Genomic DNA, 21,607 nt, shown 5'->3' on the forward strand with positions numbered 1-21,607 from the left:
AATGGAAAACTTTTCTGTTAAAAGCATTTTCGAAAAATCATGCCAGTGTAGACGTAGCCATGCAGTTTAATAATGTAGCAATAATAGAGCAATGTAAGGTATATATTAGCATATATTTAATACTTTATTAAATTAAGTCTTTTCGTTAAATGTCCATTTCTTTGTCCTAAAGTTTAGTGAGTTTAATAAATGGGCGTAAGTAGAAAGATAGTTTTGGGTATAGTGTCTGTGTCAATGAGACTAGAGGAATGTTGAAAGCTGAACGCTGAGGCCTTAATTGATTGATTTACAATGCTTCTTCAATGTTGTGCCGCATAACCTCGAGAACACATTGCTTATGTGTGTGAAAAGGGAATGAATGTGTCGAGATAAGGTGGAAAATGTTATTGCTCAGAACCAGATGGCCAAAGAAGGAGGTTGAGTGTGGGCGAAGACCAGACTACAGACTACCTGGCGTCAGAGATGTGTACACGTGAAAAGGAGGGATTGGACGATTGACGCAGGAGTGGTAGTTCGACCAGCCTCGAAGCGGAGTGGGCACCCCCAAAAGACGATGGATTACAGGCTGGGCCTTCAAGAGATATTCGGGAATGATTGACATCAACAAGATAACACTCCGGTCACAGGCAGACACAGCAGAATCCATGGATTTCAACAGAAGAAAGGATGATAAAAGCAGGGAGCTTTGCTATGGAACTTTGGGTTCGTCTTGCCACCAACTTCAGAGACGCATCGGATCAATCGACCGACGAAGGCCCGGTTCTCCCTCTCTGAGCGATCTAGATGGCAACTAGTCTGATTCAGAATCTGGACTGGTAACTATAATGTCGTCTGGCGGGACTGTGTGTGTGTGGTGTGTGTGAGTGACTGAAAAGCATATGCAACTGTTGTATTCTCAATCAATGCGGTGTACTGTCTTTTCCCCTATAAAAGATCTCGTGTGCTTTGTTGAAGCATAACATGATGGGCCGGGGAACAGCCTGCAAGGCTAGTCACACCCTCCGCACCCCCCCCCCCTCCCGGGGCACATGGCGGCTGCCATCCCCGCCCTCCTGAAACCCCACCCTTGGCACCGCCCTGCCCCACTGGGGGGACCAGGATGCTTCCTGGGGTCACCCAGCCGGAGGGGTGACATGACCCTGGCTGGAGTAGCTCCACCACGAATATTACTGAGCAAAAAAAAAAAAAAAAGTTTGCCTGCCCGGGCAGCAATTTTGAACTCTGTTGTTCTCCACGGCGCACCTCCAACGGCCTTGCGGCACACCAGTGTACCGCATAACCGTTTAAGAAACGCTGGTCTACACTGTCAAACCTCAGTCGGGCCAGTTTTATTTACGGTTAGACCAGGGAAACTAAACCCAAGCACTGGGGTGTTAAACCCTAACCCTAACCCTAACCCTCCCCAAATAACAAGGAGACAGAGGATGAACCAAAGACGGGTCTATTAGGGATTAAGTACACACAGTGTCTGGGAGAAACAGGGGAGAAAGTAGCAACACAACTGATGAGCAAAGCCCGCACAGGTAGGTTTTTGTTTCTCCTGGTGGTGCACTTTCCACACACATTGGTGCATATAATAAAATTTATTCCACACGTGAGCAAAAAAAGACTAGAGGGAACATTGGTGACAGGTGATTAGTGATGGTGACTACATAGAAGCAACTTGTCTCTCCCTCTCTGGCAGGTGCTGATAGACAACTCTGTGTGGCAGCTAGGGGTTAGACGGCAGCTGGCTGATATCGGTCACGACTTTTGAATGTTCCCTTGGCGGGAGTGGGAGGTAAAGGGACCTCTGGCCACTGGGGGATGATCCAACTCCCAAACAGTCACTGAATGTCCCAAGGGCAGGCCGACAGGGCAGGAGGAGCAAAGGCCAAGATGGAGTTCTGGGGTCAAAGGTCATTGACTCCATCTTGTTACACACAAGCCACCGATCTGGAGCACCGGCACCATGGGAGATCCAAGGAGTGGAAATGCCAGATTTAAAGCAACTGCTCTGCTGACGAACGGCCCCGTCCCATTATTGCGGGGCCAGAGCTGCCTTGCTCAGAGCGGGATGGCGTCGCGCTGGCAAATCCACTGGAATACGGAGCTGCAGGTGTCAGAGTGAAGCCGAGTCCCCTTCACCGCCCCACAGCTGCTCCCCTCGGCCGGGCCGGACACCGGGAGCCTGCGGGACACAGCAGAGGGCCCCTGTCAGAGTCTGCGGGTAGGGTGGAGAGATACCTTTGCAAAAAATCCCAAACAGGCAGGGAAAAACCAGGGGAGACCAAACTTATTAAGCCAAAAAAAAAAAAAAAAAAGGTCACTGCGCCTTTAAACGACCATGCTCCTCGCTCCCCCTGCCCTTGCAGAAAATACCGGATATTTACATGGCTGGTATTCTGGGTTTTTTTTTTTACCAGACAGGAGGCCAAAATATCCAACTGTCCAGGAGAAAACCGGACACCTGGCAACCCTACCCGCGGCTCCGTCACACGCTCTTCCTGGCCCATCTCCCATCTGCCTCATGGCTCCTCCCCACCTGGCCCCCTGTCTGCCCCACCCTCACCCCATTCTCCAGAGATCCCAGGGCTCTGGTCTGGCCCCTTTGCTTGGCTCCCTCCAGACAACCTGTCCCTGCCCCACGGCACCATCTGCTCCCACCCAACCCCAAGGAATCACTCACAGGGTGGGGTCCAGCCGGGAGCCGTCCAGCCAGGTCCAGGCCTTCCTTGGGGGGAGGAGGGACAGCCCCACCCACATCAGCTTGGAAGCTTGGGTCAGGTTCTGGAGGGCCGCCTGCGGGGAGAGGGTGACAGGCAGCTGGGGACCGGACCCGGCGCCTGCCTCTTCTCTCGCAAACCCAAGTCTGTCTGCCAAGCCCCAGACATGCCCCTCCCCTGGTCTGCCCATCCTGGCATCTCTGCTCCCAGTGCACCCCTCACGGCATCACCCCACACCTGCCACTCCCTCATCTGCCCCAGATACAGCTCCCCGGCCCTGCCCACACATCCCTTCTCCCGCCCTCCCTGCTCTTTCTCGGACGCCGGGGGCTAGTGATTCAGCCGGGGAACGTCGACCCTGTCTAGGGGATTTGGACACCCCGTTATTAATCAGCATTAGGAACAGGTGCCCAAATCCCCTAGGCTGCCAAATCCTTTCCCCTCCTCCCCGGCATGTATCTAAGAAGTCCCCAGGGCTTTGTGCCCAGGGTACCACCCGGCAGGGGCAGCCCCAGCTGGGGTGTTACCAGCTCCTTTACCAGCTCCTCCTGGTCCCGGATCACCAGCAGCTGGGAGCCCCTCGCGGCGCAGTCGCTGCGGCTCTCGTCCCAGGGTTTGATTCCCGTGCCGACCCAGTAGCACTTGTCCCCGCGCAGCCGCCAGTCCGTGGGGCAGAGTTTGCACCCGGCGCCCCCTGCAGAGAGACGGGCCCCATTAATGCTCTGAGACCCACTTCCGGCTCCTCCCTTCCAGGGGGAGAAAACGGGTCTGAGTCCCTTTGGGGCTCCCTCAGAATCGGTCTTGCCTGGCCCCTGGCATCAGCTAGAGCAGCCTCGAGGCTGCTCAGTGTTAAACTATCTCCCCCTGCGGCGGAGAAAACCCACAGGGCACCACATGCAAGCCTGCAACCTGCCCCCTACATTGGGGACTGGCTCAGGGCGACTCATCCCTGGTGCAGTACTGGGCGTGGCCACTAGGTGGCGCTATCCTGCAGCCAGGCCTAGCGGAGACAGGTAGGTTCTGAGTGGGGCTGGGGGTGAGTGTGGGGCAGCCAGTAGGGGGCGGCGTGTCCCTGCCCTGCCGGATCCCCACGGCCTGGCCCAGCAGCTGGGTTCCCCCTGGCAGTGGGGGGCTCAGACACACCCACGCTGGGGTTACCTGCTGGGCCGGGCTGGGCCGGGGGGCACAGCTGGGATCGGACACGCTCCAGGTGGGCGCTGTAGGCTGCTGGGCTGGGGTCCTCGTTCCCAGGGGGTGTCGCTGCATCTCTGCTCCCAGCTCCGCCGCTCCCAGGGGTTTCTGGGGTCCAGCCCTTCTCGGGCACCAAGTGGAAAACTGCAAAGCATTGTGGGTAGGAGTGAGGGGACCGGTCAGTGTGACGGGGATTGGTGGGTAAAAGCCCCAGCAGAGCCCGGCAGAAATCCAGGTACTGCCCAAAAATCAGTTCGGTCTCATCTCCCCTGACTCCCCTGGGCTTCGGAGCAGCCCACCAAGGAAAGTCTGCAAAAGTGACGGGAATTGAACATCACTGGGAATTAGGTGTCTAAATCCCATGGGCCTCCGTGAAACCCAGCCCATTTTTCCATCCTTTCTCGCCATGCAAACACCCCTCCCGCAAAACCACCTTCCTCAGGCTTGCCAGACGGGCTCACACCCGGGGCCCATCTAACCCGGTATCCCCTCTCCGGGATGAGCAGCAATTTAGTTTGGCCACCAAACCCTTTTCATCTTAAAAGAATTTCAAGGCATCCCTAGGATTGCCAGGGTAAAATTTGTCAAGTGCACAAAAAAAAAAAAAGCTGGAAAATAGACTCTGTCTCTTTAAGAGGGAGTGGGGGAGCACTAAATGGGAAACACTTCTGTAGGGTCCTGACCATCTGGTTGGCCTCGCTTCCCAAATACGTATCCTGATCCTTCACTGAGCCCCGCTGAGCTCATGGTCCGGGTTAGATCATGTGGCAGGGAGTTCCACAGGCTAACCACTGATTTTTATGCTACCCCTCAATGCCAATGGCCGTCCCTCCCCCAGGGCAGCTTCCACCCTGCAGACTGACACGCTGCAACTTCTACTGACTCACCGCACAGCGCCAGCATTAGCACCGCCACGGCCAGGAGGAGATTCCCGGCCCCCAGAGCGATCTGGGGCCAGCCCGGGCTCCGACGGGGACCTGCAGGGACACATAAGCAGAGCCAGGCCAGGTGAAGACCCAGCCATTCTAGATCTGGGAGTCGGGTGATGGTACCAAGGTCTCGCTGTCACTTACAGGAGAGAGGCCGTTTCGAGCCGACACAGCTGGGGTGCAGACTGGAAACGTGACCCCCTTGTTACTGACACCCCCACGCTGCCTGGGCCTGCAGAGAGCCTGCCCCACTGGCTGAGACCCGGCCTCTGCCCCATGAGTCCCCAGACTTGCTGCTCCGGAGGCCTGGTCAACCTGGTCTGGTTTCTATCACCAGGAATGGGCCGGAACTGAGATCTGCTGGGGGTCGGGCCTCCTGGGTTCTATCCCTGGCTCTGAGGGGAGTGGGGTCCAATGGTTAGAGCAGGATGGGGCCGGGAGCCAGGCTTCTGTGAGAGTCTCTGGTGTGGAAGGAGAGTGAGGTTCAGGGGGGCTAGAGCCGGGGGACATGGGAGCCAGGCCTTCTGGGTTCTTGTCTGGAGTGGGGTCTACCCAGTCAGAGCAATGGGCTGGGGTGGAGGGTCTGGGCCTATTCCTGGCACCAGGAAGGGAACGGGGGTCTAATCATTTTTCCCTGCCCTGTGCCTCAGTTTCCCCCAAGTAACCCACCTTTCTGGAGGGGAAAGCTCCCCGTTATACTCTCCCTTTCTCCGTGGCACTAACCCACCCCGAATTACCACCGCCCGGCCAGACTCTGCCGCCCCCCCGGCCCGTCTCTGGGGCACCAGCCCCACCCTGGCCCTGCTGCCGGGACGCAGAGCCACAGGTGGGGGGTGAAATCGCTACCTGGGTTCCCGGCTGGGGCTGAGTCACCCATGTCGCTCCGCTTGGGCCGCAGGTTCAAGGCCGTGTAGCCCTCCTCGTCCTCCATCCGCGCCAAGAGGAGGCAGTGACGGGGCGGACGGGCGCCGGGGGGCAGGGCTGGGCTGGGCGATTGCACAGGAAGCTGAGATGCAGGGCTGAAGCCGTGTGGTTGGTGGGGTGAAGGTCACGGGCCTCTCGCAGCTCGGGCGGATGTTGGCTCTGCCCTGCACAAGCTCCCAAGTAGCATCAGACTCCCCCCTCCCCGGGGCCGCTGCCTCCCCTGCCCCAGGGGGATCGGCTGCCCTGATGCCAGGGTGAGGGGCACAGTGTCAGGAACCGGCGCGCCAGGGACAGCGTCAGGGCCTTAGCACATGGCATGGATAGGCAGTCGCCCCGGTCGGCCCCAGGATCGGGGCGGGGGCGGGCAGAGCAGAGGATTTCCCCAGGGGGTCGGTGCCGGGAAACCCGTTCTAGCCAGAGGCAAACAGCCCCTCACCCTGGCATCAGGGCGGCGGGCGGCTGCATCGGGGTGGGGGCAGGGCGGCCAGGCCTGAGCCGCCTCCTGCAGCAGCAGCAGGCCCTGAGGCCGGACGCTGTGACCAGCAACCCACCCCACACGCATCCCCCCCCAGCTTCAGCTTCCTGTGCAACCTCCCACCAGCTCCTCCCTGCTCTCCCCAGCACTGGCTCCCCTCCCCACTTCCTATCTCTATTCCGGGCCAGGAGGGGCCCCCCAGCCTGTAGATGGGGCAAAGGGGGCCCCCCAGGAGCGACCCGGGGGGGCAGAATCGGGCCCCGAGGTGGCCAGTGAAATTTGCACCACTGGCCCCTCTGACCTACCGCCTCTCCCCCATGTCTCCGCCGGTGGGAGGGGGAGCCGGGCGATAGACCCCCGGCCTCTCCCGCGGCCCAGAATCCTGCCCCCCGCTAACCTCCCCGACCCCAAGACTAGCTGGGCCTTGTAAATTTCACTCCCTTTGCTCACTGTCTCCCCTCCCCTGTGCCAGCGAGGAGAAACGTCTGGTGTGTGCCAGGGGGGTCTGGCCGGCTGCCCGTGTGAGGAACAACCCCAAGGCTGAATTCTCATGGGCTCACCCCACGGCCTGCCCCACTGAATCCACCAGGCTCCTTGGGACAGGAATGGGCCCCGAGTCAGGCTATGGGTTGTGTCTGGGGCTGGAGCACACAGTTCCCCAGCTGCCCTCTATCCCCTTGGGCCTCAGCCATGCGGTCGCCCAGAGAGGTTCCTAACCCCCCTGGGCACCGATCCTCTGCAAAACGGCAGGGCCGGGGCGAGCGTCGGGTCTGTGGCCAGAAACCGACGAAGAGGCAGCACTGGGCTGAGGTGTCCGCGTGGCCCAGCCCTGCATGCCCCCAACATCGCCCCTGGGGCGGCTCCCCCCGGCTCCTCCCCGGGATTGCCAACCTCACTGCAGGCTGGGGTTTCCCGGGCACATGAAACCTGGCGCCGGTTTGAGCTCCGAGTCAGATGCAAACTCAGCTGAGTTTTGGCAGAGCGGAAGTGTCACCTAGTGGCCAGCTCGGGGACTCCAAGGGAGAGAATACAGTCGGTTTCACAAACAGCCGGGGTGTTTAGCCACATCGTCTGCGCGTCTTCCAGGCCCCAGCTGCACCAGGCGCTGCGCAGACACAGCGAGTCCCTGCCCCAGACGCCTGTCCCCAAAGGACACAGCCTCATCATACAGCTCCCAACTTAAACCTGTCCAACACATTATCAACAACCTACAGCCTATACTGGAACAGGATACCATACTCCAAGAAGCTCTGGGAGACAGACCCATAGTCTCCTATAGACAACCACCTAACCTCAAGATGATTCTTACCAACAACCACAGGACATACCACACTAATACCAACCCTGGTACCTTCCCTTGCAACAAACCCCGTTGCCAGCTTTGTCCACATATTCACTCTGCTGATACCATTATTGGACCTAACCAAGTGAGTTATAAGATCAAGAACACATATTCCTGCGCATCCAGAAATATAATCTACGCTATCATGTGCCGACAGTGTCCGTCTGCTATGTACATTGGACAAACGTCTCAGACACTTCGCCAAAGGATCAATGCCCACAAAACAGATATCAGACAAGATCACAAAGAAAAAACAGTTTCTTGCCATTTCAGCCAGAAAGGACAGTGTCTCAACGACTTGATTACCTGCATCCTGCTTCAAAGGCCTTTTCACACCCAACTTGAAAGAGAATCCTCTGAACTGTCATTCATGCTTAAATTCCACACTTTACGCTTAAGTTTAAACAAAGACATTAATTATCTTACACGTTACAAAGATAGCTTCCCCAATTATCACCGCTAATATCATTAGCTCACAGGCATCTACCTCCCCCCCACCCATCTCTCTTCTGTTCTGAAATTTGATTTGTCCTTACACATGTGTTCATTTTTTTTATTGTATCCTTTGGTATATATGGTTGTGCCAATTTTCTTCCACTATTTGATCTGAGGAAGTGGGTCTGGCCCACGAACGCCCATCATCTAATAAACTATCTTGTTAGTCTTTAAAGTGCTACATAGTCCTGTTTTTTGTTTCATACAGATAGGGAAACCGAGGCACGGCATGGACCCAATGGATCTGCACCAGGTTCCATCTACTCCAGTGAGTTTCAATCTTTTTTTTCATTTGTGCATCCCCCTAAACGTTGTCAAACGGAAATGCAGCCCCCTCCTGTAGAAATCTCCCACAGAGTCTGGGCGAAACCCACAGATTGACCCCCCCCCCCCTGGCCAGGCTGAACGTGCAGATTAAGTGCTTTGCCCAGGGCACCCCAGGGCAGGCTGTGGCAGAGAATCAAACCCAGTGGGCTGAATCCCAGCACTTTGGCATCTTCTTCCCCTTCTCTTTTCACCCCCAATGACCCCCATCGCTCCTAGCAAGAGCTGGAAAACTCACTGCCACCAGCTCTGAAATGCAGCCACCTCTGGGGTGGGCCATGGCAGCTGCTTCCCAGCACACAGCAATGCCAAGGCAGAGAGGAATCCTGCATCCGCCAGAACCGGCCGGGGGAATTTCCAACAGTGGGAAAAACCACTGGTTCTGCCAGGACCGTGGCCACTTGTGCATGCCTGCGGCCGCGAGGAACTTTCTGCTCATTTCACACCAGCTCTCCCACCCCATTTCCTCCAGGGGAGGGCTCCGGGCGCAGTGCAAGTAAGAGTGGCGTGAGGGCCAGGCCGCCGGCTCAGCAGAGGGGTCGCGTCTGCTCAGGATCCAGGAGTGGGAGCAGAGAGGAAAGAGCAGGATGCTATTTAGCGGGGTGGGGGGGCTGGCACTGGGGGGTTCTGAGGGCTGGAGACTGCCACTGGGGGGGGGGGAGTGGAGGAGCAGGGGGCTCTAGGGGTTAGGGCTGGCATGAAGGGGGAGTGGAGGGACGGGTGGGTCGGGGGGGCTAGGGGTTGGGCTAGCACTGGGGGAGTCAGGAGGCTGGGGCTTTGGGCAGACTAGCACCATGTTATTTGCATAGTCATCATGCAAGCCATGACTATGCAATTATGCAAATGAAACGTCACCAATGTGAATGGGTTCAGAAAGGTATCAAAAAAGGTGGGGAACCGCGGCTGGCAGGTCACCTGGGGAGATAGGTATTTCGCCGGGTCCCAGCGAGTATGAGGGCTGGTGGCATTTCCCTGGTGTGGCACCAGGGGGCGCCATGCTGGGGGGTGGGGAGCCCCCACCTCCAATTGATCAATGGCGGGCAGCATAGCCGGACCCAGGATCACATCTGTGCCGAATAAAATGTCTCATGTCCCAGCACAGAGGTTTCCAACTGGTGTCTCGCACTGGGGTTCACAGACAATGCCTAAGATTTCCAACAGGGTCCGCACCTCCATGTGAAGTTTCGTAGGGGGGGCCACAAATGAGAGGGCGAAAAAGAATCAGGCACAAAGACGGTTCTCAAAACAGAAGTGTGGGGAAAAGGGGAGAATAGAGCCACTGGATGAATTTAGGAAGCTAAATTAAAGGGGTGATGTGAATATGGACTCATCCAGCCTACTAGCTACTAAGTTCTTGGCCGCTGTGGTTTCCTGTGGCAGTGAGTTCCGCAGTCTCACGGCGTGGTATCATAGAATATAGAGCTGGAAGAGACCTCGGGACGTCATCAAGTCCAGCCCCCTGCCCAAGGCAGGACCAATCCCAACTAGATCAACCCAGCCAGGGCTTTGCAAGCCGAGACTTAAAAGGGATGGAGATTCCACCCCCTCCCTAGGGAACCCATTCCAGTGCTTCCCCACCCTCCTAGTGAAACAGTTTTTCCTAATCTCCAACCTAGACCTCCTGCACGATAACTTGAAACTGGAGTCATATTGTATCGGCTCGGCTATTCCCTTTGCTCCAATTTGAAGGTACTCGTCAGGTTTCACTGCGGGTGCGTCTACACGGCACCCAAAGCTCGAAATAAGAGATGCAATTTGCGTGGTGCAAACTGCGTCTCTAATTGTGCTTGTATTTCGAAACCACGGGCTATTTTGAGACAGCCCTTAACCCTCGTGGAATGAGGGCTACTGGGATGTGGAAATAGCACGCTGGGTATGTTGACAAATACTTGGAAAGAATGGGTGTCTTTCAAAGATGCAGGGTAGTTATTCCGGGATCCTGAAATAGCCCCTTGTCTAGATGTATCCTGGCCGTCCTCTGGTTCTTGGGACAGGGAGAATGAGTCCCAATCTCCCGTCTCCATCCCGTTCATAAGACTTTTATCCTGTCCCCTCCTCTCTCCGATAACAGTCCCTGCCTGCTCAATCTCTCTTGGGGGGGTGGAGGTGTGTTGGATTTTCAGACCCTCGATTGCTCTTGTCGCCTGGCCGGCTGCAATTTCCAATTTAGTGACCCACAATGGCCAGGTGACAGTCCCTGACACATGAAAACGTCACAGATGCTGAGCTCAGAGCACAGATGCGGGGGCTGGATGCTGATCCCCGGCAGGTGGGTATAAACCGGGGGGAGAGGGGCTCCCCCACCAGCAATCCTGGCTGTATTCAGGTCTCCGGTCCAGGGTGTATAATACAGAATGAGCGTTCTGACGTGGCACCCGTTTACACCCCTCGGGGATCTGGTCCACTGAAGCCGGTTTGCTACGGCTGATTCACTCCCGCGGGGCTGGGAAGGAGGGGCGGGTCTAGCCCATTTCTCCATCCCGGGCCGGCTGGCGACGGCCCTGACAGATTGCACAGCGGCCGACCAGCATGTGACTGAGGTTTGTGGTCTGTCTGGCGGGCTGCCCCGGTCACAAGACGCGGCGTTTCGGGGAGAGCGCTGTGGTTCCGGGAACCCAAACTGAAGGCTGCCAGCCCCCGCTCCTCCCGCGGCGACCACCTTCATTTCAAGCATCGCTCTGGGGTGAGGAGGGGCAGTTTGCAGGCTGCCCTGGGGGGAGAGGACACCCCCAGGCCTCTTTTGCCACTGCAGCTCAGGGGCGGTGGAGAAGCCTCTCTCCCTGGCTGCTGCAGCTCCCGGGGGCAGCTCCATGCCATCAGCCGGGGCAGGTCCAGATTCATCTGCCCCCTGCACTCTCCAGCCAGAGTGAGGAATGCAGCAAACTGGGCACTTTCCCCTCCCTCCCTGACACAGGGAACGACCCGCAATGTCCCCCTAAGATTTGGGGAGCGGGAGTTTCATCCCCCCCCCCGCCCTGTGTAAAGGGCACCAGTGGGGGGGGGGGGAAAGACTTGGAGCTGGGGCAGTCCTGGATGTGGGCAAGGGGTGCCCCCAGCAAGCCCCTTTCATCTGCCAGGTGATTGTCTCTTTTCTGTGTGGTTTTAAGAGAACCAATCCCATTCCAGGCTCATCCCATTGTCCGGGCACAGCCAGACCCCGCTGTGAGTGATGCCCAGCGGAAGCTGCAGTGCGAATGTGGTGACCCGGGCTTTTCCCTGCTTCTCCTCTTCTGGTTCCCCCGCCCCGAACCAATCCGGTTCTGCCCAGTAAGTCACTTGGAAATTGATTAGCCATTCAGCTCCAGTGTTCAGAGTAAGGACCCGATGCAAAGCTCCCAACGACGTCCCACAACCAGAATCTCCTAGTTGGGATGATGGGGAAAAGGCCCTGCGGGGAAGGGTTGGGGGGAGACTCCAATGCTGGGAACGGGGGAGATAGAGATGGGACTTTCTTGGAAATGTTTCCCCCTAAGAGACCCCCGTGACTGGGGTTATTTCAAGCCCTACAATTGCATAACAGGGGGAAACGCTATGGGGAGTGTGGAATCATAGAATCATAGAATCATAGGACTGGAAGGGACCTCGAGAGGTCATCGAGTCCAGCCCCCCGCCCTCAAGGCAGGACCAGGCTCCGTCTACACCATCCCTGACAGATGTCTGTCTAACCTGTTCTTAAATATCTCCAGAGAGGGAGATTCCACCACCTCCCTTGGCAATTTATTCCAATATTTGACCACCCTGACAGTTAGGAATTTTTTCCTAATGTCCAATCCAAACCTCCCCTGCTGCACTTTAAGCCCATTACTCCTTGTCCTGTCCTCAGAAACCAAGAGGAACAAATTTTATCCTTCCTCCTTGTGACACCCTTTTAGATATTTGAAAACCTCTATCATGTCCCCCCCTTAATCTTCTTTTTTCCAAACTAAACAAGCCCAGTTCGTGAAGCCTGGCTTCATAGGTCATGTTCTCTAGACCTTTAATCATTCTTGTCGCTCTTCTCTGTACCCTTTCCAATTTCTCCACATCTTTCTTGAAATGTGGCGCCCAGAACTGGACACAGTACTCCAGCTGAGGCCTAACTAGTGCAGAGTAGAGCGGCAGAATGACTTCACGAGTTTTGCTTACAACACACCTGTTGATTCAACCTAGAATCATATTTGCTTTTTTTGCAACAGCATCACACTGTTGACTCATATTCAACTTGTGGTCCACTATGACCCCTAGATCCCTTTCCGCCATGCTCCTTCCTAGACAGTCGCTTCCCATCTTGTATGTATGGAACTGATTGTTCCTTCCTAAGTGGAGCACTTTGCATTTCTCTTTATTAAACCTCATCCTGTTTACCTCTGACCATTTCTCTAACTTGCTAAGGTCATTTTGAATTATGTCCTTATCCTCCAAAGAAGTCGCAACCCCACCCAGTTTGGTATCATCTGCAAACTTAATAAGCGTACTCTCTATCCCAATATCTACATCATTGATGAAGAAATTGAACAGTACAGGTCCCAAAACAGACCCTTGAGGAACTCCACTTGTTATCCCTTTCCAGCAGGATTTAGAACCGTTAACAACAACTCTCTGACTACGGTTATCCAGCCAATTATGCACCCACCTTATCGTGGCCCTATCTAAGTTATATTTGCCTAGTTTATCAATAAGAATATCATGCGAGACCGTATCAAATGCCTTACTAAAGTCTAGGTATATGACATCCACCGCTTCTCCCTTATCCACAAGGCTCGTTATCCTATCAAAGAAAGCTATCAGATTAGTTTGGCATGACTTGTTCTTCACAAACCCATGCTGGCTATTCCCTATCACTTTATTACCTTCCAAGTGTTTGCATATGATTTCCTTAATTACCTGCTCCATTATCTTCCCTGGGACAGACGTTAAACTGACCAGTCTATAGTTTCCTGGGTTGTTCTTATTCCCCTTTTTATAGATGGGCACAATATTTGCCCTTTTCCAGTCTTCTGGAATCTCCCGTCTGCCATGATTTTTTAAAGATCATAGCTAAAGGCTCAGATACCTCCTCTATCAGCTCCTTGAGTATCCTGGGATGCATTTCATCAGGACCTGGTGACTTGCTGACATCTAATTTTCCTAAGTGATTTTTAACTTGTTCTTTGTGTATCCTATCTTGTAAACTTACCCTCTCTCTGCTTGTATTCACTACGTTAGGCACACCTCCAGACTTCTCGGTGAAGACCGAAACAAAGAAGTCATTGAGCATCTCCGCCATTTCCAAGTTCCCTGTTACTGCTTCTCCCTCCTCACTAAGCAGTGGGCCTACCCTGACCTTGGTCTTCCTCTTCCTTTTAATGTATTTATAAAAGGTCTTCTTGTTTCCCTTTATGCCTGTAGCTAGTTTGATCTCATTTTGTGCCTTTGCCTTTCTAATCTTGCCCCTGCATTCCTGTGTTGCTTGCCTATATTCATCCTTTGTTATTTGTCCTACTTTCCATTTTTTATATGACTCCTTTTTTATTTTGAGATCGTGCAAGATCTCCTTGTTAAGCCAAGCTGGAGCTGAGGTGGGTTTTCCCATGGCTGACTCAGTGGAATTATCAGCCTGCCCTGCTGGGAAAGGGGAAATGCACAAACTTCCCGCCCCCCATGTGAGCCTGTCCTAGCTGGGGCACAGAAGAAACACCAGCTCCTCACCCTCAGCACTGAGGTCAGAGGCCGGGTCAGGGAGAATGAGTGGAACAAGCAAGCGGAGTCTCATTCTCCACATCGAGGTGTGACCCGCCGTGAAACGCTGCTAATTCACAGCCCCTGGGAAATCCTGCAGCAGGGAGTTCCACAGGTTGCCCGCACATGCATCGATTCTCAGGCCGGAAGGGCTCATTGCAATCTCAGTCTGACCCCCGTGGATAGCAAGGGCCAGAGAACTCCCCCAAAATAATTCTTAGAGCAGATCTGTTAGGAAAAACATCCCATCTTGATTTCAAACTTATCCATAACGGAGAATCTACTACTACCCTCCGTCCATTGTTCCAATGGTTAAAGACTTTCATTGTTCAAAATGTACACCTTATTTCTAGCCTGCATTTGTCTAGCTTCAACGCCTGGACCATGTTTCACCTTTTTCTGCTAGATTGAAGAGCCCGTTGTTAAAGGTATTACATATCTCTATTAAATAACTCTCATGCTTCAGGGCATGACACCACCCCTTTGATCTTGTGGTCAGGAAGAAAATTTTGCCCTGGGGGCAGATTAGCCAATCGCTGCAGGATTCCTAGACCCCCCCCTCTGGAGGAGCTGTCACTGGCCAGAGGAGACCCGCCGACATGCCCACCTGGTCTGATCAATGCATCCTGGAGCTCCGTGGTTGCTGAATTCCCGCTCAGCAAAGCCTCTGCAGATGGATGGAAGCAGGATACAACCCTGAGCCTCTGATCTTCTTCCTCCCCACAAGCTGTGCAGTGCTTGGCGGTTTTGCGGCGTTTGCTCCTGGTGAAGCTGGCTGCAGAGCTGCTGTTTCCAAGCAGGGAGTCAAGATGGCACGAGGCCTGAAAGAGCAACTGAGGCACAGAGTTGGGACTCGCGATCATTCCTGCCGGGAGAGGGTTGGGCTAAAAACCTCCCTGGGAAGTGAGGGGAGATGTGCCACACGCAGCGGGCGGGGCCAGCTCAGACGTTTCGGCGGGTGCATTGGGAACCACTGCCCTAAAACCTCTTTTCCAGCTGCCACTCCAAACCAGAGCTGTCTCCCCCAACCTGGGGTCTCCTGCTCCTTCCTTCAGGTGCAGCCCAGCCAAAAGACCTAGGATTCTGTGTCCCTTTTCTTTTTGTTAACGAATTGAGACCCCCTCCCTCCCAACTGCTCAGACTTAAGGACAAAAGATTGTTTTAACAGTGGCACATCTAGAAGTTGCAGGAAACACCCTCCATGTCTCCCATTCACACATTGGAAACTCACAAAATATTCCCCACTCCATGGCTGTGTCTACACTGGCAAGTTATTCCAGAAAATCAGCCGCTTTTCCGGAAAAACTTGCCAGCTGTCTACACTGGCCGCTTGAATTTCCGGAAAAGCACTGACGATCTCATGTAAAATCATCAGTGCTTTTCTGGAAAAACTATGCTGCTCCCGTTCGGGCAAAAGTCTTTCTCCGGAAAACTGTTCCGGAAAAGGGCCAGTGTAGACAGCACAGTAGTGTTTTCCGCCAAAAAGCCCTGATCGCGAAAATGACGATCGGGGCTTTTTTGCGGAAAAGCGCGTCTAGATTGGCCACGGATGCTTTTCCGGGAAAAGTGCTTTTGCGGAAAAGCGTCCTGCCAATCTAGACGCGCTTTTCCGGAAATACTTTTAACGGAAAAGGTTTTCCGTTAAAAGCATTTCCGGAAAATCATGCCAGTGTAGACGTAGCTCATGTGTCTAATTTTCCACACACCCATGATACATACAACAGAGCAAGATAAACAGAACTAGCAAATCATGACATGAAGATGGACGGGTTACGTGAAATAATTCGCTCAACCCACCTTTGAGTTACGTATATTTGTGTCCATGAGTCCAGTTCATAAAGTTTGGGAGGAGGAGTCCAACGCAAGCGTCATGGGCAAGATCTCTGGTCACCATGTGATGTCTTGAGCAACCCTGCACCCTGCTGTGGTTTTGAGGATCTTTCATCTCCTTCCTCCTCTCCAGCGGCAGTTTGGCAGCGCCTGCGCGTCACTCCGCTGCAGTTTGCAAGCAGCACGTCAGTGGGGCACAGGGGAAAAGCAGCCGCAGGGATTATATATAGCTCGGCTCCTGCGCCAGGGCCTGGACTCCGAATTTTGCCAGCTGGAATCCAGCCTCCGCCGGCCGCGAGGGAAGGCACCAAGCTGAGAAGCCAGATTCCTCCACAGGTGAGAAGGGGGGGACTTTCCACTCCTGGGTCCTTCTTGGAGCTTCTCCAACAGCAGTGCTTCTTAAACTTTTTCAGACCAAGGAACACCAAAACAAAATGTTGTTTTTATGGGGCATACGAAGGATTTTTTTGTGGAGCAAAAAACAAAAAAACTGTCCAACAGGATCCAGGGACGTTGTGGCTCCTGCAGTGAGGAACTGGCAGTGGGTGCGGCCTGCGAGTTCGACTGTCCTGTGCGTGCCTCAGTTTCCCTGCGCACCGCACCAATGCAGGATGAGGATTTGGGGGGGGGGGGGTGAGTCTCACTGCAGGCAGCTATCCCAGCCTCAGCATGAACACAGTGACTGATTCCCTTGGTAATTTAAGCAGGGAGGGGTACGACCAGGTCACACCGTGAGCCCGGGAAGGAGGATAAAGGCCGGAGGAGGGACCTAGGACCTGGAAGGTGGGTGGGTCACTCTCAGCTGGCTTGCGGTGTAGGGGGAGGGTCAGGTCTCTGAGCCTGGGGGCCCCCCTCTCCCCACGATGGATGGGGCTGGCTGCTTCTGGTTCCTGTGCTAACAAGTCTGTTCTATGCTGTGTCCCTATCCACAAACAGACCTTCTCTCTCACTTGCCGGCTGAAAGTCACATCTGGCTGCAGATGGAGGGGAGAGGCAGGGCCCAGTGACCCACCCACCCCTCGGTGACACCTTTTCTCTGGGATTTACAGTAGCCACCTCCCCCGTGTGGGGTTGGCATGGAAGAGTCCAATTCTCAGCTGGGTAATTCATCAATCTGGCTCACCTCCAAGCCTTTGCTTTGCCGAGAGCGTCTGCCCATCCGGGCTCCTGAACATGTTCACTCTGTGGCCGGCCAGTTTCCTGTGCAATCTCCCACACCTCCGAATCTAGAGAAGCCGCATCATAAGCAACCCTAGAGCCATTCCCAGCCGGAGCCCCACAGATACTTGGTTCCGGTAGCACAACTTCCTCCACTGAGCGGGACAAATTCTTTTCGTCAGTGGAAAAAGAGTTTCACCGTCTTCCGATTGTTGGGCGGGAACAGACTTGCTGGGATCTCCTTTTCTGGGGGGGAAAAACCGAAATGTTACATTTTGATCTTAGAGAGACACAGCAGGCGAGATAACATCTTTTATCAGACTGATGGAGAGGGTCCAGAGAAGAGCAACAAGAATGATGAAAGGTCTAGAGAACATGACCTACGAAGGAAGGCTGAAAGAATTGGGTTTGTTTAGTTTAGAAAAGAGAAGACTGAGGGGGGACATGAGAGCAGTTTTCAAGTATGTAAAAGGGTGTCATAAGGAGGAGGGAGAAAACTTGTTCATCTTGGCCTCTGGGGATAGAACAAGAAGCAATGGGCTTAAACTGCAGCAAGGGAGGTTTAGGTTGGACATTAGGAAAAAGTTCCTGTCAGGGTGGTCAAACACTGGAATAAATTGCCCAGGGAGGTTGTGGAATCCCCATCTCTGGAGATATTGAAGAGTAGGTTAGAGAAATGTCTATCAGGGATGGTCTAGACCAGGGGTTCCCAAACTTTTTGAGAAACCCTCACATGCCCCCTCCTCCCCCATAACAGCAAAACTTGAAATAAGGGATAAGGGATCTTTCGGAAAAGGCTTTATTTTCCGCAAGATCAGCGTCTAGACTGGCGCTTTTTTCCGGCAGAGTTCCGTGCGGAAAAAAAGCGGCAGCCTTTCTTATGCTAATGAAGCGCGGGAGATTGAAATCCCCGCGTCATTAGCAGTTGCGATACGTCTAATGTACATCCCTTTTACAGACGTAGCCTTCCAGTCCTAGTATTCTATGATTCTATGATGGGCTTCCCTGTCATTTCATTTCTATGATGGGCTTCCCGCTGCTCTCCAGGGCTGGTATCTTTTTATTTGGACTGGTATATGATGGAACAATACTTTTCCTCTGTCGTTGAGCTTCGTATGTTCTATTGAATATGATGTCTACCGGAAAAGCTCTGTTATCCAGCACAATGGGGAGGGGGGTGCCGGTTAACTGAATATTCTGGTTAACAGAGAGTTATGCAGGACTGACGGCATACCAATTTTGAACCAATTAGAATGCAATCCTATAAACAAAATATGAACTAGCCAATGGGCACTTGTCCATCAGTAGCAGCGCTGCCTTGCCGAGTGATAGGTTTTCGGAAGCTCTTAGCTGCATATGATAAAGTTTTCTACACAGCAGGTCGGAAGAGACCATCTCCCAGACTATCTGCCCACTGCCCCGTCTCCCTCTTTATCCCTCTCACCGGGTTCTCTCTCCCAGGTTTGGCCTCCACCGACATCACCATGGATCTCTGGCTCGCAGGGCACTGCTGGACGAGATGGGCATGCAGCTGTCTTCTTCTCCTGCTGCTCTCCAGGGCTGGTTTCTCCACCCCATGCCAGCTTGACCCGCCAGGTAATGGAGACGCCGGCTGCTCTGTTGAAACTCTCTGCCTGCTTCCAGAAAATGTGTCACTGAGGTCACGGCCCCCACCAACACAGGTCACCAGTAGGGTGTGTCCAGAGGTACTTCTATTGCTTGAACTAAAAGGGCTACTCCATTTGACAGCAGCAGCAGCAGTAGGTTGTTATCTTCGGTAACCCTATGTTGCCCTCTGGTGGCTGAACAGCATAGAGGCTGATAAATCTGATACTGGCTTTTGGGCTCTTTTAGGGCAGGCATTACAGGGGCATGTTTGACACCGAACTGGGGGAGAACCCAGAAGTCCTGGCTCACAACCATCCCCACTCTAACCCACTGGACCCCACTCCTCGCCCGGTCGTGGGGTTGGAACCTGGGTATGCTACATGCATATCCACCTCAATCTCTCCTGTCTCACCCACAGGTCCCTCTCTGCTGTCCCTTCTAGGTGCTGGCAATTGCTCCCACGCCCACTGCTCTGTGGCCAGCGGTGGCTTCTTGCACCTACAGCTCCCATCTCCCCGGCCCCCCACAGTGGACCTTTACAAGTGGCACAATGCCTCACGGACTTGGGACCATGCCTACAGCTTCTTCAACGAGACAGCACAACAGCTGCTGGATTTCTTCCAGGGCCGGGTCTCCCTGTCCGGGGGCAACTTCGCGGCACAGAACGTGAGCCATGAAGATGAGGGAGACTACAAGTTTCAAGATCTGGATGGGAAGTGCCTGGCCTGGCTCCATCTGACCGTGCTGGGTAAATTCAGCCCCTGGGCGGCTCAGTGTCATTGTTTGATAAGAGAGAGTTTTTTGGGGAGGGAATTTTCCATCTCAGTTGGAGGAAAGCAATTCAGTGCAGACCCCTGAATGAAAACATTAAAACCCCACCATCTATTCATCAATGGTCCCTCTAATTTTTTCCCCTCGGTGTGTATTTTGCCATCCATGTGCGGAATAATTTTATATGTGCACCAAGGTGCATGTGAATGTGCACCACTAATAAACACACAATACCTAGCTGTGGACACTCTGCTAATCAGCCGGTTGGTATTCCTGAGTAACCGCACAAATGCACAATTTACAAAGGGAACACCACATTTCATCCCAAAACCTCTGTGAGGTCCAGGGACGACACTGCTCCGTCTGTCTGAGGCTACTACAACAAACTGCCAATGCCTTAAAACTTTTCAGAGCAATGTCCCAATAGACACACTGATCAGGAACAAAAGGCCTCAGTCCAAGTTGGTTTTTCTGAGAGAAGGCGCAAGGATGCAAAACAGCCAATAGGGATGGAGTTCAGGGCCTGCACTCTGAGATGCAAATAAACTTTCTTTAACATCAAAACTTTTAAAGGAAAATATCCATGAAGATAACAGGGTTATTTTTTTTATTGAAGTCCAAATTTTCCCTGGAAAAATTCCACAGATATGACCTTTTTTATGATTAAAATCAAAATTGATCCTTGAAAATTAACTTTCTTTTTTTCCCCCCCATTGAAGTCAAATGTTTCTGTGGCAGCATTTGGTAAAACACAATGAATGTTTTCCTTCATTCCAGCCAAAATGTTCCATGGAAAAATGGGACGAACTTGAACTTTTTTTTCCCATTGGCATCCATGTTTTCCCCCAAAGAACTCCCCCTTCCCGACCGCCCCTTCTCTCCGCTGTAGTAGCCAGTCTTGGGGCAAACTTCCTCTCTCTTTGCCTGCAGATCCCGTAGATCCCACAGATCCGGCAGATCCTGTGACCTGGAGATGGTACCTGCTTTTCATCCTGCTTCTCATTCCAGTGGTGCTAGCTGGGGTGGCCTGGAAGCTAAAGTACGTGATTTGCCGAAGATGGCCGGGAGCGCCCAAGAAGGCAGAAACAAAGGAGGCTACAAACGTGCCGAGCAACCCCCCAAATCAGTCACAGGAGGGGGGACACAGAGGGCCACCCCCAATACCCTTAACTATCCATACGCCTGAAGGCTCGCCTCCGTAGGAATCCTACCTGGCTAACGCACACATTGGAAACCACAGCAGTGCAGAGTCACATGCTCCCAGTAGAGAGAAGACAATTGCATTATGGGTGGCTAGCCCAGGTGCCCTGTGGCCCACTGAATTCTGGGTATTTTTTGCACTAGAACAGGTGTGGCCAACCCTGTGGATCCAAAATGGCAGCCATGGATGGGAGACTGCTGAGACTAAAAAGCCTTCTTAAAGGGATAGTCTTTTTTTTTTTTTTTGGTTCAACAGCTGGATCCACTAATATCTTGGCACTTTGGCCATCCCTGCACTAGACTGTGGGATAGTTCTTGGGAGTCTTTGTGAGAAGAGGGATCAAAGGGTCATAATGTTCTCCCCCACGTGTCAAGCCAAAATACCACCCGGTGGGGATATTGACTCTGAACCCTAGCGATGACACTTTGACATGGATTCATGGAGGTTGGGTCCATCAATGGCTATTAGCCAGGGTGGGTAGGAATGGTGTCCCCAGCCTCTGTTTGTCTGGAAATGGGTGACAGAGGAGGGATCACATGAGGATTATCTGTTGTGTTCCCTCCCTCTGGGGCATCTGGTATTGGCCACTGCCGGCAGACAGGATACAGGGCTCGATGGACCTTTGGTCTGACCCAGTATGGCCGTTCTTATGTTCTCATGAGTCTTGTTCTTACAAGACTGTAGTCTATCCCTAAATTGGCCACAGACTCCCACGGGTTGTCACTGCACTGCTCCATGCCTCAGTTTCCCCTTCTGAAAAGTGAGGCTAATACGCCTGTCCTGTATTGAGATCAGAAACCTTTCCCGGTAAAGACTGTGAGTAAGGTTATACGGCATCTGGTACAATGGCTGAGCTTGGCTGGAATGACTGTAAATGTACATAATAAGGAAGAGAGAAAACGGGAGTCAGAGAAGATGCAAACTGACCCTATGTGACCATGTGATGCAGCTGTCCCG

The 21,607-nt window shown here is 53.5% G+C and overlaps 2 protein-coding genes across 9 annotated transcripts; one reads left to right on the top strand and one right to left on the bottom strand.

The window, feature by feature from the left end:
- Window positions 1–1,442: 1,442 nt before the first annotated feature.
- Window positions 1,443–16,015, bottom strand: LOC106731963 (killer cell lectin-like receptor subfamily F member 2). Of its 4 annotated transcripts, XM_075918090.1 has the most exons (7): window positions 15,880–16,015; window positions 14,690–14,915; window positions 4,784–4,873; window positions 3,864–4,040; window positions 3,245–3,399; window positions 2,669–2,781; window positions 1,443–2,170 (listed from the first exon to the last, which is right to left on the bottom strand). In XM_075918090.1, the coding sequence occupies exons 1-7, from the start codon at window positions 15,904–15,906 to the stop codon at window positions 2,047–2,049; spliced, it is 912 nt and encodes a 303-aa protein (XP_075774205.1). In that variant the 5' UTR covers window positions 15,907–16,015; the 3' UTR covers window positions 1,443–2,046. The 4 variants fall into 4 exon arrangements, with proteins under 4 accessions (XP_075774205.1, XP_075774208.1, XP_025040021.2 ...); XM_075918093.1 differs by lacking the exon at window positions 3,864–4,040; XM_025184236.2 differs by lacking the exons at window positions 14,690–14,915; window positions 15,880–16,015 and adding an exon at window positions 5,672–8,026.
- A 95-nt stretch (window positions 16,016–16,110) lies between these two features.
- Window positions 16,111–20,849, top strand: LOC106731965 (uncharacterized). Of its 5 annotated transcripts, none has more exons than XM_075918088.1 (4): window positions 16,111–16,248; window positions 18,532–18,666; window positions 19,097–19,426; window positions 20,380–20,849. In XM_075918088.1, the coding sequence occupies exons 2-4, from the start codon at window positions 18,555–18,557 to the stop codon at window positions 20,649–20,651; spliced, it is 714 nt and encodes a 237-aa protein (XP_075774203.1). In that variant the 5' UTR covers window positions 16,111–16,248; window positions 18,532–18,554; the 3' UTR covers window positions 20,652–20,849. The 5 variants fall into 5 exon arrangements, with proteins under 5 accessions (XP_075774203.1, XP_075774204.1, XP_075774202.1 ...); XM_075918089.1 differs by lacking the exon at window positions 16,111–16,248 and adding an exon at window positions 16,352–16,483; XM_075918087.1 differs by lacking the exon at window positions 16,111–16,248 and adding an exon at window positions 16,733–17,013.
- Window positions 20,850–21,607: the final 758 nt, after the last annotated feature.

The sequence above is a fragment of the Pelodiscus sinensis genome, unplaced genomic scaffold, assembly GCF_049634645.1.
Source record: "Pelodiscus sinensis isolate JC-2024 unplaced genomic scaffold, ASM4963464v1 ctg68, whole genome shotgun sequence".
NCBI classification, from domain to species: domain Eukaryota; kingdom Metazoa; phylum Chordata; order Testudines; family Trionychidae; genus Pelodiscus; species Pelodiscus sinensis.